Source organism: Capra hircus, chromosome 20, assembly GCF_001704415.2.
Source record: "Capra hircus breed San Clemente chromosome 20, ASM170441v1, whole genome shotgun sequence".
NCBI lineage: Eukaryota > Metazoa > Chordata > Mammalia > Artiodactyla > Bovidae > Capra > Capra hircus.
In genome coordinates this window covers 16,961,288-16,974,410 of record NC_030827.1, presented here as the reverse complement: position 1 = coordinate 16,974,410, position 13,123 = coordinate 16,961,288, and the positions used below count along the sequence as shown (strand labels likewise).

Genomic DNA, 13,123 nt, shown 5'->3' with positions numbered 1-13,123 from the left:
GCAAATTTAGTTTTTCTGTTTGCTTCGTTGTCCCCAGGGCCTTGATAATTAATAGGAACACTGAAGGGCAAAGGATACCTGGTTTTAACATAGATGTGGGGTTTCTCTCACCACACACAGACCTGTAACAGCACCTGCGCTGTGAGAGACTAGCTTCTCTGGCCTTCAGGCCTCCCTTTTGATGATCCTGTCTTGCCCTGAAGATCCTGTCGGGTCCTTTGGGAAGTGTCCCGCTGGCTGGTCTTATCAGTTAGTCTGTGTCTGTCTCTGCCGCTCCTCCTGCCCTCTGCCCCGCCCCCCTTCTTTTCTCATTCCTTACCCCTTCTCCTTTTCTTCTTCCTTCTCTTTCTTTGTCAGTCTCAGGTCTCCAGTTTTCTTGGAGACTAGTTTTATGTCTGCCTCAACTGCCATGTGCAGATAACAGTAGCAGCGCTGTTGTATTTCTGCATGCTAGTTCCAAAAGAAAGATGTTGGAGGTTAGTTTCCAGGTGTGCTATCCTTCAAACTGACTGCTAATCGTCAGTAGTCATCTGCCTTTTATTCTAAATGAAGTTTACCTCATCACTGTTACAGTTGAATGACTCAGTATATTTCTCTCTCCATTCTTTGTTGCCATTGTTGTCCTTTCAAGAGAACTCCACAACTGCTGCTGCTGCTGCTAAGTCGCTTTAGTCGTGCCCAACTCTGTGACCCCATAGACGGCAGCCCACCAGGCTCCACCATCCCTGGGGTTCTCCAGGCAAGAACACTGGAGTGGGTTGCCATTTCCTTCTCCAGTGCATGAAAGTGAAAAGTGAAAGTGAAGTCGCTCAGTCGTGTCCGACTCTTCATAACCCCATGAACTGCAGCCCACCAGGCTCCTCTGTCCATGGGGTTTTCCAGGCAGGAGTACTGGAGTTGGGTGCCATTGCCTTGTCCAGCTCCACAACTAAGTACCGCATAAATACTTAACACAGAAAATGTAGTCCTTTTGTTGCAGGAAGGGGGACCCCTTCCAGAGCCCAAAACTGGGCTCTTGTCTAACACTTGGAAATGAATTGTCCGAGGAGACACGTGCTGACAAATCAAGAGATTTTATTGGGAAAGGGCACCCGGGTGGAGAGCAGTAGGGTAAGGGAACCCAGGAGAACTGCTCTGTCACATGGCTTGCAGGTTTTATGGTGATGGGATTAGTTTCCGGGTTGTCCTTAGCCAATCATTCTGACTCAGAGTCCTTCCTGGTGGTGCACGCCTTGTTCAGCCAAGATGGATGCCAGAGAGAAAGATTCTGGGAGGTGGTCGGACAGGTGGTGTCTCCTTTTGACCTTTCCCGAACTCTTCTGGTTGGTGGAGGCTTATTAGTTCCCTGTTCCTCACCAGGCCCTCCTGTCGTAAAACAACTCATGCAAATAGTTACTATGGTACCTGGCCGGGGGGCAGTTTCAATCAGTGTGCTTCCCCTAACACTTTCAGATTTCTGATGGATTCAGGAGTCCTTTTCTCCAGGAACCTGTTATGGGAGTGCGTGGTGTGTTTCTAGGTGTTCGGGAGCAGGGGGGTGTGGTGAGGCCATTCTATGATTCAGTAGGAAAAGCTGAGTTTCCAGAACTTTGATATCAGGCCTCACTCTGCCATGTACTAGTTTTCTGCAGTGATCCTGGGCAACTCTCTTGATAGCTGTAAATTCTTCCTCTATGAAACAATGATACTAATACATATGCCGCATTTGCCTTTTATTGGTTTGGTATGGGATCTTTAAAAAATTTAATAAGCTTTAGTAATGTGGCATTTTAAATAATCCATTATGATGGGTCTGTCATTGCTGAATTGTTAATTTTTGAGGATATACTTAATCTGCAATCCAGGAACTGATTGCTGCCTAAAGCTTCCCTTGTAAGTTAATTAGTACTTGGAAATATTTCCAGTAGAAGTTACAAATGATGATTTGTTTCTCAGACCAAAAAACCTTTTTACGCATTAGATAAACCACTCATAATATTGTTTTTGTGGGAGAAATGTACTCTGGATTCCAACTGGTATTCTAGAAATGTATTTTTCATAGTTTGTTTTTGTAATTCTCTCTTCCTCCCACCTCATCGTTCTTCATATTTTTGGGAAAAGACCCTTTTCAATTCTTAAGAGCTATTTCAGTACTTGGCACAGCATTGGTTCTCCAAATATATGCAAGCTGAGCTCTCCCTCTCAGACTGAAATGGGCCTCTTGGAAACAAGGATCAAAAGTGAGAGGGGGAGAGGACAGGGCATATACTTCTGTGGAGGACCTGGATGGAGCAGGGTGCTGGTGGGGAGGTAGGGATTCTGTCATTTACATTGGACCAGATGAATCATGAGAGTTGTTGTTGTAGAGTTGCTGAGGCGTGTCCAACTCTTGCAACTCCATGGACTGTAGCCCACCAGGCTCCTCTGTCCACAGGATTTCCCAGGCAAGAATACCGTAGTGGGTAGCTGTTTCCTTCTCCAGGGGATCTTCCCAACCCAGGGATAGAACTCATGTCTCCTGCATTGGCAGGGGGATTCCTTTTACCACTGATCCACCAGGGAAGCCCAAATGGTGAGGGTAAGTGGGGCATAAAGATTAGAGTACATAGACTTAAGGATTGCTTTGTCATGAAGGTCCAGAGAAGTGTAAAGTGTGAAGGTGTGTGTGTGTGTGTGTGTGTGTGTGTGTGTGTGTGTGTGAGTGTGAGTGCTCTGCATAATCTTTGTTCTAGGTATAAATTGCTCTGGGGGTTGGCAGTGATCAATTTTTCTAGTAGTAGCCCAAAACAGAGACATGGTATTTTTCTTTCTTTTTAGGGTTGGAGTAGGGATGAGTTCTGGTGGAGCCTTTCTCTATTATTATATTCACATGTTTTTCCTGTCTTCTAGGGGCTTTTTTTTTGCACGTGTACTAAAGCCCAGACACTTCAGTTTTTCCCCTACAAAGTCTTCACATTATCTGTTCTGCCTATTTCTCCAACCTTATCTAGTACTGCTTTCCCCTCTTCTCACTAAATGTCAACTATACTGGCTTTCTTAGGTTTGTTCATAATACTAAAACCTTGTCTCAGCTGTTTTCCGTGTCCAGATCTCTGCTTTCAGCTGTTTGCCTGGCTGGGTCTCTAGAGAAGACTTCTCGGAATACTCAGTCTAAAGTGGCACAGTCAGAGTCCATCTTTAACATTACCTTATTTTCTTTTATTTATTTATTTTTCTTTTATTTTATTATCTACCTCCTATCACTTCCTAAAACTATCTTCTTCCACTGGAATGTAAACTGCATGAAGTCAGGGAAACGGTGTTGTTCACGGCTGTATTCTCAGCACCTGGAACAATGCCTGGTACACAAAAGGCTTTCAGTAATTTCGTTGAATAAATCAGTTAATTAGCTTCAGTGTGGTTCAGTGTGAAGTCCTTTATTGTTCAGAATTGATCACTTTTGTTAATTCGTCAAGTATCCAACCACTAAATATTGTGTGTCTTGTTGGGCCCGCGGACCTCAGATGGCTTACTCTGTTCTGTCACTCAGGAAAGTCAGTATTAGATACTGACTAAGAGCAGTGGCTTTGGTATTCAGGTCCAGGGACTGCCACTCAGTAGACTGTGGCCTTGGCAACCTAAGGTCTCTGATCCTTTAGTTTCCTGCCTAACATATGGTGATGATAGTATCTACCACATGGAATAATTAATAGGAATAAATAAGTAAAGCAGTTACTGCAGTGCTTGGCATGTAATATATGCTCAGATACTGGCTTTTTTTAAAAACAAACCTTTATTATTATTGTATTTTGCTTGGGGGAGAATCAGTGAATTCCTGCTCTTCATCCTGTAGACAGTTCCCTGTGAGAGCTGCAGGTCAGTGCTGGTCTGCCTTCTCTTTCAGGAGTGTGTAATGGAAGCTCCTGTACGTTTTGCCATCCACTGCATTAGCAGTAGAGCTGAGCTTTCAGATGCACCTCAGCTTTAGATGTTCTAAAAGTTGTGCTTCTTGAACTTTGACAATTATTAGGACTTCCCTAGAGGACTTCTTAAAGCACAGCTCTTTGCCCCAGTGCCTCCTGCCGCCAGCCCCTGTTTTCATTTGCTAGGTTTGGAGGGAAGATTGAGAGTTTGTGTTTCTGTGAGATGATGCTGGTGTTGCCAGTCCTTGAGTGGTGCCACTTTGAGTGGGTTTTTCTAGAGCTGTGTTAATGTGGTAGCCACTAGCCACATGTGGCTGTTGAGTACTTGAAACTGGGTTACTTTGAAATGAGATGTACCTTAAGTATAAAATATACACAGGATTTTGAAGATTTAGTATAAAAGATGTAAAATATCTCATTATTAGTATTTTCAAAATATTGAAAGGATAACATTTTGGATATATTGAGTTAAATATTATCTAATAAAACTAATTTCATGTGTTTCTGTTTCTTAATGTGTCTACTGGAAAAGGTAAAAATTACATACACGGCTTGCTTTGTGACTTGCATTGTATTTCAACTAAGTAGAAAGGTGTATTGCCGTCGTCTTTATTTTATTTTTATTTTAACATTTTAACTAATTAAATAAGTATTTTTGGCTGCCCAGGATCTTCATTGCTTTGCGCGGGCTTTCTCTAGGTGTGGCTCCGCAGGCTTCTCACTGCGGCGGCTTCTCTTGTGAAGAAGGGGCTCTCGGTGCCCGAGCTTCAGTAGCTGCAGCGCGCGGGCAGCATATGTTCTCAGTCATGACGTGAGGACTCCGTAGTTGTGGTGCGTGGGCTCCAGAGCACAGGCTCAGCGGTTGCTCCGCAGGACGTGGAGTCTGCCCGGACTAGGGATTGAACCCGTGTCCCCTGCATTGGCAGGTGGATTCCTTCCCACTGGACTACCAGGGAGGCCCTGCCTATCTCTTTAAAGTATCTTCTTGGGCCTCCATAAAGTGAGTCTCTCCTTCGTAGCCTATTTTTGAAATCATAAATTATCAAGAAACCCTGTAAATTGAGTGAAAATCCATTTACTTATTTTCAAGTGATAATGAAACACAGAAACTTATTCAAGAAGCTCCTATGATGGAAAAGAATCTGAAAAAGTATATATATGACACATATATATATATATATATAGAATAACTGAATCACCAAGAAAGTTAAAAAAACCCCAAAAACTCCTAATTAGTGAGGGAGGTAATATATCTTACAAGAAACCACCCTAGTCAGTTCTAAGATAGAGACAAGAACAGACTACTAATTTATAACCTTAGTCCAGCTCCGTTGCTAATTGATAATATTTGTCTGATACCCTGGCCCTTCTTAATTCACAAAGGCTTCAAAATGATTAATTTCCTTAAAAGTTATACTTTGGGTCAGATTTCTTGTAGAATCAAATTTTTGGGACCTTCCCTTTTCTTGAGTCATTGGAATTTAATTACAACTCTTAACAAAGGAAGTAATTTGCTTTTGACTCTGGGTTAATGACTTAGACTTTTACTATCTGGAACATTCTTCAGTTTTAGGCAGTTGCTATCACAAAGCTAATTCCCAGTCACCTCTGTATCAAGAACTATTTTCTATCAACTTTTAGTTTTCAGTTTTGTTTTTTTTTTTTAAGTTTTTAAAAAGGGTTTTTGGCCATGCTCTGCAGCATGTGGGGTCTTAGTTACCCAACCAGGTCACACTCGTCACACCCCAGTTTCCTGTAGTGGAAGCACAGAGTCTGTCAGGACCTCTTAGCCACTGGACCACCAAGGAAGGCCTAGTTTTCAGCTGTAGTTTTGCATACGTTGTATATGTGTATTGTGAACAACTACATATACTTTCCCAACAAATAATATTGGGGATGATTAGAAACAGAATCCTAGAGAATTCAGTAAATTCCTTATGTGTTTTTAGGATGGTTTCAGACATTATAATAACAAAATCACTCTGGTGTGTACTTAAAACTAACACAACATTGTACATTCATTAAATAAACTTCTATAAAAAATTTTATTGAAGGATTAGGTGATCCAACCTTTTTTAACTTAAGGTTTATATTTTGTTTGTTGGTTTAGGTTCTGTTACCCCCCCTCCCCCAACACAATATTTCTTGGATATGTGTTTGTCTTTTATATTAAAAAAAATTTAGATACATACTATTGGAGGCACCTGAGATGATAGCATGAGGTACTTAGCAATCAGTCAAAGCGTTCTTTTTGCGGTTCTCTTCCTTCTGGTCTTCTTAAGGATAAAATGGTTAATACTTTTATAGATTTTATAATGCTTATCTTGAAAAAGAAACAAAATAATTAGAGTCTTGAGCAGACAGTGTTATTTAACCAGAATTTAGTAACTTTGATGTTTGTTTGTCATTGCCCCTCCCCCCTCCAACTTACTGCCTTGTATTTATGGGATAATAAAATGGCATTTTCTTTTGCAAATAAATTGGTTTAAGCAAAGGCAATTTGACTCATGGGGTTTTTAAGTAAGTATGGGTGGTACATGAAAGAGAAATCAAGCAGAAACTTGAAAGAGTAGGTAAATGATTGACGTATGGGAGCAATTCAGAACATTGAGGCCTTTTCTCCATTTTTGTTACTGTTAATTTTTTTTGTATAATGTACATTCAGGTCTGTTAACGTGTCGTTTCCAGGTTTCCATGGATCTCAATAGCGCCAGTACTGTTGTTCTTCAGGTCTTAACGCAGGCCACCAGTCAGGACACTGCTGTGTTAAAACCCGCTGAAGAGCAGCTGAAACAGTGGGAGACGCAGCCGGGTTTCTATTCAGTGTTGCTGGTAAGTTGTTCTAAAAGAGTTTACTATTATTTTTGATAGAATGAGGTACTGTTATTTTAATTGTTCTGAATTAAATTAAATTTAATTTAGTGAAACTGATCCAGAGATTTGGCTGCCATCCCTCCTGCCACATGTTAATTCAGGGTGTGGCTCTTGAGGATGTTTACCAAATGTTTGTTGATGGTTGATAAATAACCCCTCAGGGTACAGTAAGTCTCCTACATATGAACCGTCAACTTGCGAACTTGTGTGCCAGCCCCTGTCTGTATGTCACCTGTTGTACTTACTACTGTGGCTTTTCAAGGGACTGGACTGTAAGACTTAAAAAAATTATGTACATATTATTCGTGTGAGAAGTATTATAAACCTCTTATAGTACTATATAGCTAATTCTGTTAGTTGGGTACCTTGGCTAACTTTGTTGAACTCAGGAGCAAATTGAACTTAAGAACAGTCTCTCAGAACAGAACTGGTCTGTATGTAGGGGACTTACCAGTAGAATCTGCTCAGCAGGCAGCACTGTGCTGATAATCTATTTTAATGTGTTAATGCTGACTTGAATGAAGACTATACGTGGTACACTTTGATGTTTTGTCTTCATCCTTATCCTTGCCCCAGTTAATTTACATTGTCAGAATTCTTGATCAGAGGTCTCCCCACAGCTGCATGAGTCAGGTCTACCATGCTCACTTTAAAACATTTTCTTTTCCCCCATCTAACAATTATTTTCTCAACATCTGATTTTTTTCCCCTGGATATTATGGGAAATAGTATAATAATTAACAGTGCTTTAAATCTTTCTGGGAGTTTAAAGCTTTTGGATAATTGATCAAAATTGTTTTCTCATTACCAGAATGAAAAGATGTCTTTTTGTATTGAAGGCCTCTCTTATTCTTTTTCTTCTGAAAATTTGAGAACTCTGATTGGTGTTTCAGATTTAGTTTCTGACCATGGCAAGGAGGCTACAAATTGAATCAAAAACTGATTCAGTATTTGTGACTGGGTCAAAAATTCAGAGCAGAACAGTTTACTTTATCTTGTAAAATAGAAAACTGTGGCATTACATACATATTTTGACTTCATGAAAAAGTTTCGAGTTGTTACATTTGAGAAGATACACTAGTCATGCCTGGAAGGGAAATTAAGTATCTGAAGTCATACTGGGATATTCTCAATATAACATTAGAAAATTGTCTCTTTGGCACAGTAACACAGAGATGAAAAACAGAGTAATTTCTAAAGAGGCTAAAGAAAGTGTCTTCTTCTCATAGATCATCCCAGCATTGTGTTTGTAAATCTGGGGCATAGTATGCAAATCTTTAGAAAATCTCGTATTTTTACTCTTCATATGCTTACTTAAACGAGCATGCTTTGTAATTAGCCTTGTGTTTTTTCAGACCAAAATATAAAAGACCTTTGGAATTTCTTATTTTAGTTACTGCTTGACTTTGGGAGAACCAATAGACTTGCTTGATACTTTCTGTGTAATGTATGAATTATAAATATTAAGTGCCTAGACCTGTTTGTTTTTATTTTTATTAGGTTTACTTTTCTTCTTAGAGGGATAGTAAAGTTTCTTTTAGATGGAGTATAGATAATAATAAATTTTAAAACTGCTGAATGTAAGTTATTTCTTTCTTTTTCCCTGTTCTCACTGTTTTGGTACATTGGTTCTGTTTGAGCCTTAGCCATCCAGAGTAGTCTGGAGATTCCTAAATTTGTGTACCTGATCTCAGGTGTGTATTCCAACCTGGTTATTCAGTATATTTATTTAGTATATATTTACTTGTATTGACACCTGCAGCTTGACTTTTCTTGGTTCCTTGGTATAGCTGAGTTAAGCTGAGATCTACCAGCTTCCACAATATTCCCACATTACTTTCATTCATTCACTCATTTGCTCAATAGCTATTTATGAAGTTTCTGCTTTGTCAGGCTCTGTGCTAGACTCCACTCATAAGACACAACTCAGTCTAGTGTGGAAGGTAGGCATGTTAAGGGTAAGAGCTAATGCAATTAATTAATTAGTCTTACAATTAATGTGGTGAGAGAACCTATGCTTTCTTTTGCAAGGACACCCAAAGAGGGACTCTGCCTCAGTTGTCACAGGTCTTAAGGAATAAATAGACATTACCCAACTGTCTCTGTAACTTTCTTTGGTATGCACCTGCTTTTTAAAAATAGGATTATAAAAAAAAAAAATAAAAATAGGATTATAGTATCATACCTATTTTTAATACTTAACATATAAATTTTTTTTAATATAGTGAAAGACATACTTCTACATCATTATTTTTGACTTTGAGGTTTTCCCACACAAAGTTGTGTTTAAGAGGTCAGTTCTAGGGATTTGAGTTGTTTTAGGTCTGAACTGTAGTACAGTTTTAGTTAACATATCCCTACAATTCCTATTTGTCCCATCTACCCACTATTCTAGCAACACTAAAAATTTTATTATTATGCATGCAGGGTCTTAATTCCCCAACCAGGGGTCAAACCTATGCTCCCTGCAGTGGAAGCATGGAGTCCTAAGCACTGGACCACCAGGGATTTTCCTAGAAATCAATAAAATTCACTTTAATTCTCACTGTTTGTGAAATTTCAAATTATACTGTAAATATTAGTTTTACTCTTCTTATTTCATATACCTTTATAATTATTACAAATTTTTGGTAACAGTTTTAATAAATTTTAAAGGTCACATAACAGTTGTAATTTTGATTTCAAGGTCATGTTGCATGGTTTAGCTTGCACAGTCATTTTTACACTGTCTCATGATGGTACAAGGCAGGAATTGCCTGTATTTGGATTAACACGGTGAATAAATTTTTTGAGTAATGGTTAACTTTGATTTGAAATTATTCACAGCACTTCTGCTTTTCTAATACTTGAAAATATTTTGTTATCTAACTTGTTTGTAAGCATAATTGCTTTGATAAGGAGGATACTTTGCAATTATTTAGTTCATTCTGTTGGGTCTACTTTTTCTTTCTAGATTTAGCTATGTTTATTTTACTTATATAATTAAAAAAAAATATTTTTTGGTTGTGCTGGATCTTCGTTGCTGCCTGAAGGCTTTCTCTAGCTGTGGAGAGTGGAGGCTACTCTCCAGCTGTGGGCCCTCTCATCGTGGTGGCTTTTCTTGTTGCTCTGTGTACATGGGATTTCAGTAGTTGCAGCATGCAGGCTCAAGGGCTGTAGGGCATGTGGGCTTCAGTGGTTTTGGTGCATGGGCTTAGCTCCTCTGTGGTATGTGGATATGGGATCTTGCTGGACAAGGGATCAAACCCAGGTCTCCTGCATTGGCAGGTAGATTGTTACCCACTGTAGCACCAGGGAAGTCCTAAAGGTGTTTATTTTAGTTTCATGTGGGTAGATTTTACTGTATGATTAGATTTGTTGTTTCAAGTTTAATTTTTTATTCGGGAAACTTTAAAATATACCTAAAAGTAGAATAATGAAATGACTCTGTACGTAGCCATTACTCAGCTTACATAATTAACATAGTCCTAAGCAGATATGCTTTCTTACATGAATTGTGGAGCTATAGATACTGAGAAAATAACAATATATGTGTGATGATGAAATTTAAGTGAAATATTTAATTACAAATCTATCCATACTTAAAATTTTTTTATTTTATTTTATTGAAGTATAGCTGATGGTGGCGCAGTGGTAAAGAATCCATCAGCCAGCGCAGGAGATATAAGAGCCAAGGGTTCTATCCCTGGGTTCCGAAGATCCCCTGGAGTAGGAAGTGGCGATGACTTAGTGACTAAACAACAAGCAACAGTAGCATCGTTGATTCACAGTGTGTGATGATTTCAGTACAGCAGAGGGAATGTTACTCATATACATAGATCCACTCTTTTTTTTAAGAGTCTTTTCTCGTATAGGCCATTACAGAATATCGGGGCCAGTTGGCTGTGCTATACGGCAGGTTCTTACTGTCTGTTTCATGTATAGTCGCGTGTATATGTCAGTCCCAACCTCCCAATTTACCCTTCCCCTGGTAACCATACGTTTGTTTTCTACATCTGTGACTCCACTTTTGTAAATAAGTTTATTTATACCCTTTGTTAGATTCTACATATAAGCTGTATCATGGGGAAGGAAATGCTGCAGCCCACTCCAGCATTCTTGCCTGGAAAATTCCACAGACAGAGGAGCCTGGTAGGCTATAGTCCATGGAGTCGCAGAGAGTTGGACATAACTGAGCTCGCACACAGAAGCTATATTATATGATATTTGTATTTCTGTGTCTGAAAAATCTATCTGTACTTTATCGTGATATATTAACTATACATTTAACTTATTACATGTTCATTCTGATGCTTTGTTTTTTATTTACAGAATATTTTCACAAACCACACTCTGGATATAAATGTAAGGTGGCTTGCTGTGTTGTATTTTAAAAATGGAATTGATCGCTACTGGAGACGTGTAGCACCTCAGTAAGTTCCATCTCTTTTCCCCTCTCAAGCTCGTCCTTTTCACATTCAAGGAGGTCTAAGACTGTCATCCGTTAACCTTCACTCTGTATATAAAAGAATTCATTTGTGCTTTCTTCAGTAGCACATACACTAAAATGGGAACAATACAGAGATTTATATGCTCCCTGAGCTATGCACATTTGTGATTTGTTTGCTATTTAAATGAAAAAAAGGTGTGTTAACGACTGAAGAAGAAATACATTTTACATCGTTAATTACAGATCACTAGTTGTCTTACTGCTTTTCTCTGAGAGTTTCTCCCCCTTTGGGCATAGGATATGTGAACTTCTCGTTGGCCTTCTGTTTCCAAGGACCTTTAATTTTATGGGCACACAATGAATGCTGAAGCGTGTTTGAAAAAATGCCCCCCTCACCTTCTTTTTAAAGAAAGCACAAGGCTAGCGTTCTGGAAAACGTTGCTGAGAAGAAACTTCCCGGTCATCTCTGAGCCAGCTGATGTTAATTGTCTGGCTTTATGCATAATTACCTCTGTGGTAGAAATCGATATTTGTGATATCAGTTTCAGTTGTAACTACTTGGTAGGTGGTTAAGTGAAAGAATTTATTGTAATAGTTAATTGCATGTTGTATGATTGATGGAGAGGCAGTATAGACAGGACAGGAATTTGATAGAAAATAGTAAACTTTGGTTTGGGGGAAAGAGGCTCAAGAGGGAGTTTGTTGTTGTTTAGTCACTAAGTCGTGTCTGACTCTTTGTGACCCCATGGGCTGTAGCCTGCAAGTCTCCTCTTTCCATGGGGTTTTCCAAGCAGGAATATCGGAGTGGCTTGCTGTTTTCTTCTCCAGGGGATCTTCCCTGACCCAGGAATCGAACCTGCGTCTCCTGCATTGCAGGTGGATTCTTCTCTGCTGAGCTACTGGGCAGCCTGAAGAGGAGGGGCATATATATATATATATATATATAATTATGACTGATTCTCATTGATTTGCAGCAGAGACCACTACAAGATTGTAAAGCAGTTATTCTCCAATTAAAAAAGTAGAAAACTTTGCCAAATAAGTAACATAGTCTTTATTGTCCAGTAGATGGTACTGCAGCTCTGTAGTTTTTATGTTCATAGGCCCTTGTTAAAAATATAGAGGGCCTGAAAGTGGGCTGTAAAATATGCTCCTGGATCATACTGGAAGTAACTAGATTTTTAAAGGCTACAGTTAGGATGTTATAATAATAATCAAATCTTTTTCTTATTTTAAAATTAATTCATAATTTTGAGAGAAATGGGACGTTTAGTGATGAGAAAGTATATTTTGTTGAGTTGTAAGAAACAATGCAGCAAGATATGTTTCTATTTTTATGTGTCTCCTAAAATTAATTTTGTTTTACAAGTTATATGAAGAATAAATGACTTGTCTCTTGAATGGGAGAGTAAATTATGATTAAATATTTCAGATTGTACTTTCATGTAAAGAATGAGAAACTGCAATTTAGTTTACATTTTGATTAGGTAGTTAAATCCCAAGCTGTTAGTGATAATATTGAGATCCAAACTGGAAAGGAGATGAATGTACTTAGGCAGTAAAGATGTTAAAAATGTAAACAAAGGAGGAAAGATTTGTTATTGAGCTCATATTTGAACTTAAGACTCTTAAAAAAAAATATGTTCTCATCAAAGTGCCATCTTATAGTTTCTATTCTTACTAGTATTTTCACAGAATGATTAAGCTTTATCATTACTACATAAAATGCAACTTTAACTGGGTCCTAATTAATTAGATACTATCCAGTTTCTGGTTGGAATACATTCTGGATTCATCTAATGAAAACATGCACGAAGTTGAAGGTGTATGCTAAGTATTATGGGAAAATCGCTAGATATTTCTCAGGTTAAGGGCTTGTTTTTTTTAGCAGGTGTATATATTTTTTCCCATGGTCTCTTCTTTGCTTTGGTAACTAATC

General features: G+C 38.6%; 1 protein-coding gene across 3 annotated transcripts in view; it reads left to right on the top strand.

Annotated features, from left to right (window-relative positions):
- IPO11 (importin 11) overlaps positions 1 to 13,123 on the top strand; it is a 190,186-nt gene that overhangs the window by 14,483 nt on the left and 162,580 nt on the right. For all 3 annotated transcript variants that reach the window (XM_005694660.2, XM_005694661.3, XM_013972789.2), the window contains exons 2-3: positions 6,570 to 6,713; positions 11,067 to 11,167. In XM_005694660.2, coding sequence (XP_005694717.1) covers positions 6,576 to 6,713; positions 11,067 to 11,167 — 239 coding nt within the window. In that variant the 5' untranslated portion in view covers positions 6,570 to 6,575. The remainder of the gene's footprint in view (positions 1 to 6,569; positions 6,714 to 11,066; positions 11,168 to 13,123) is intronic.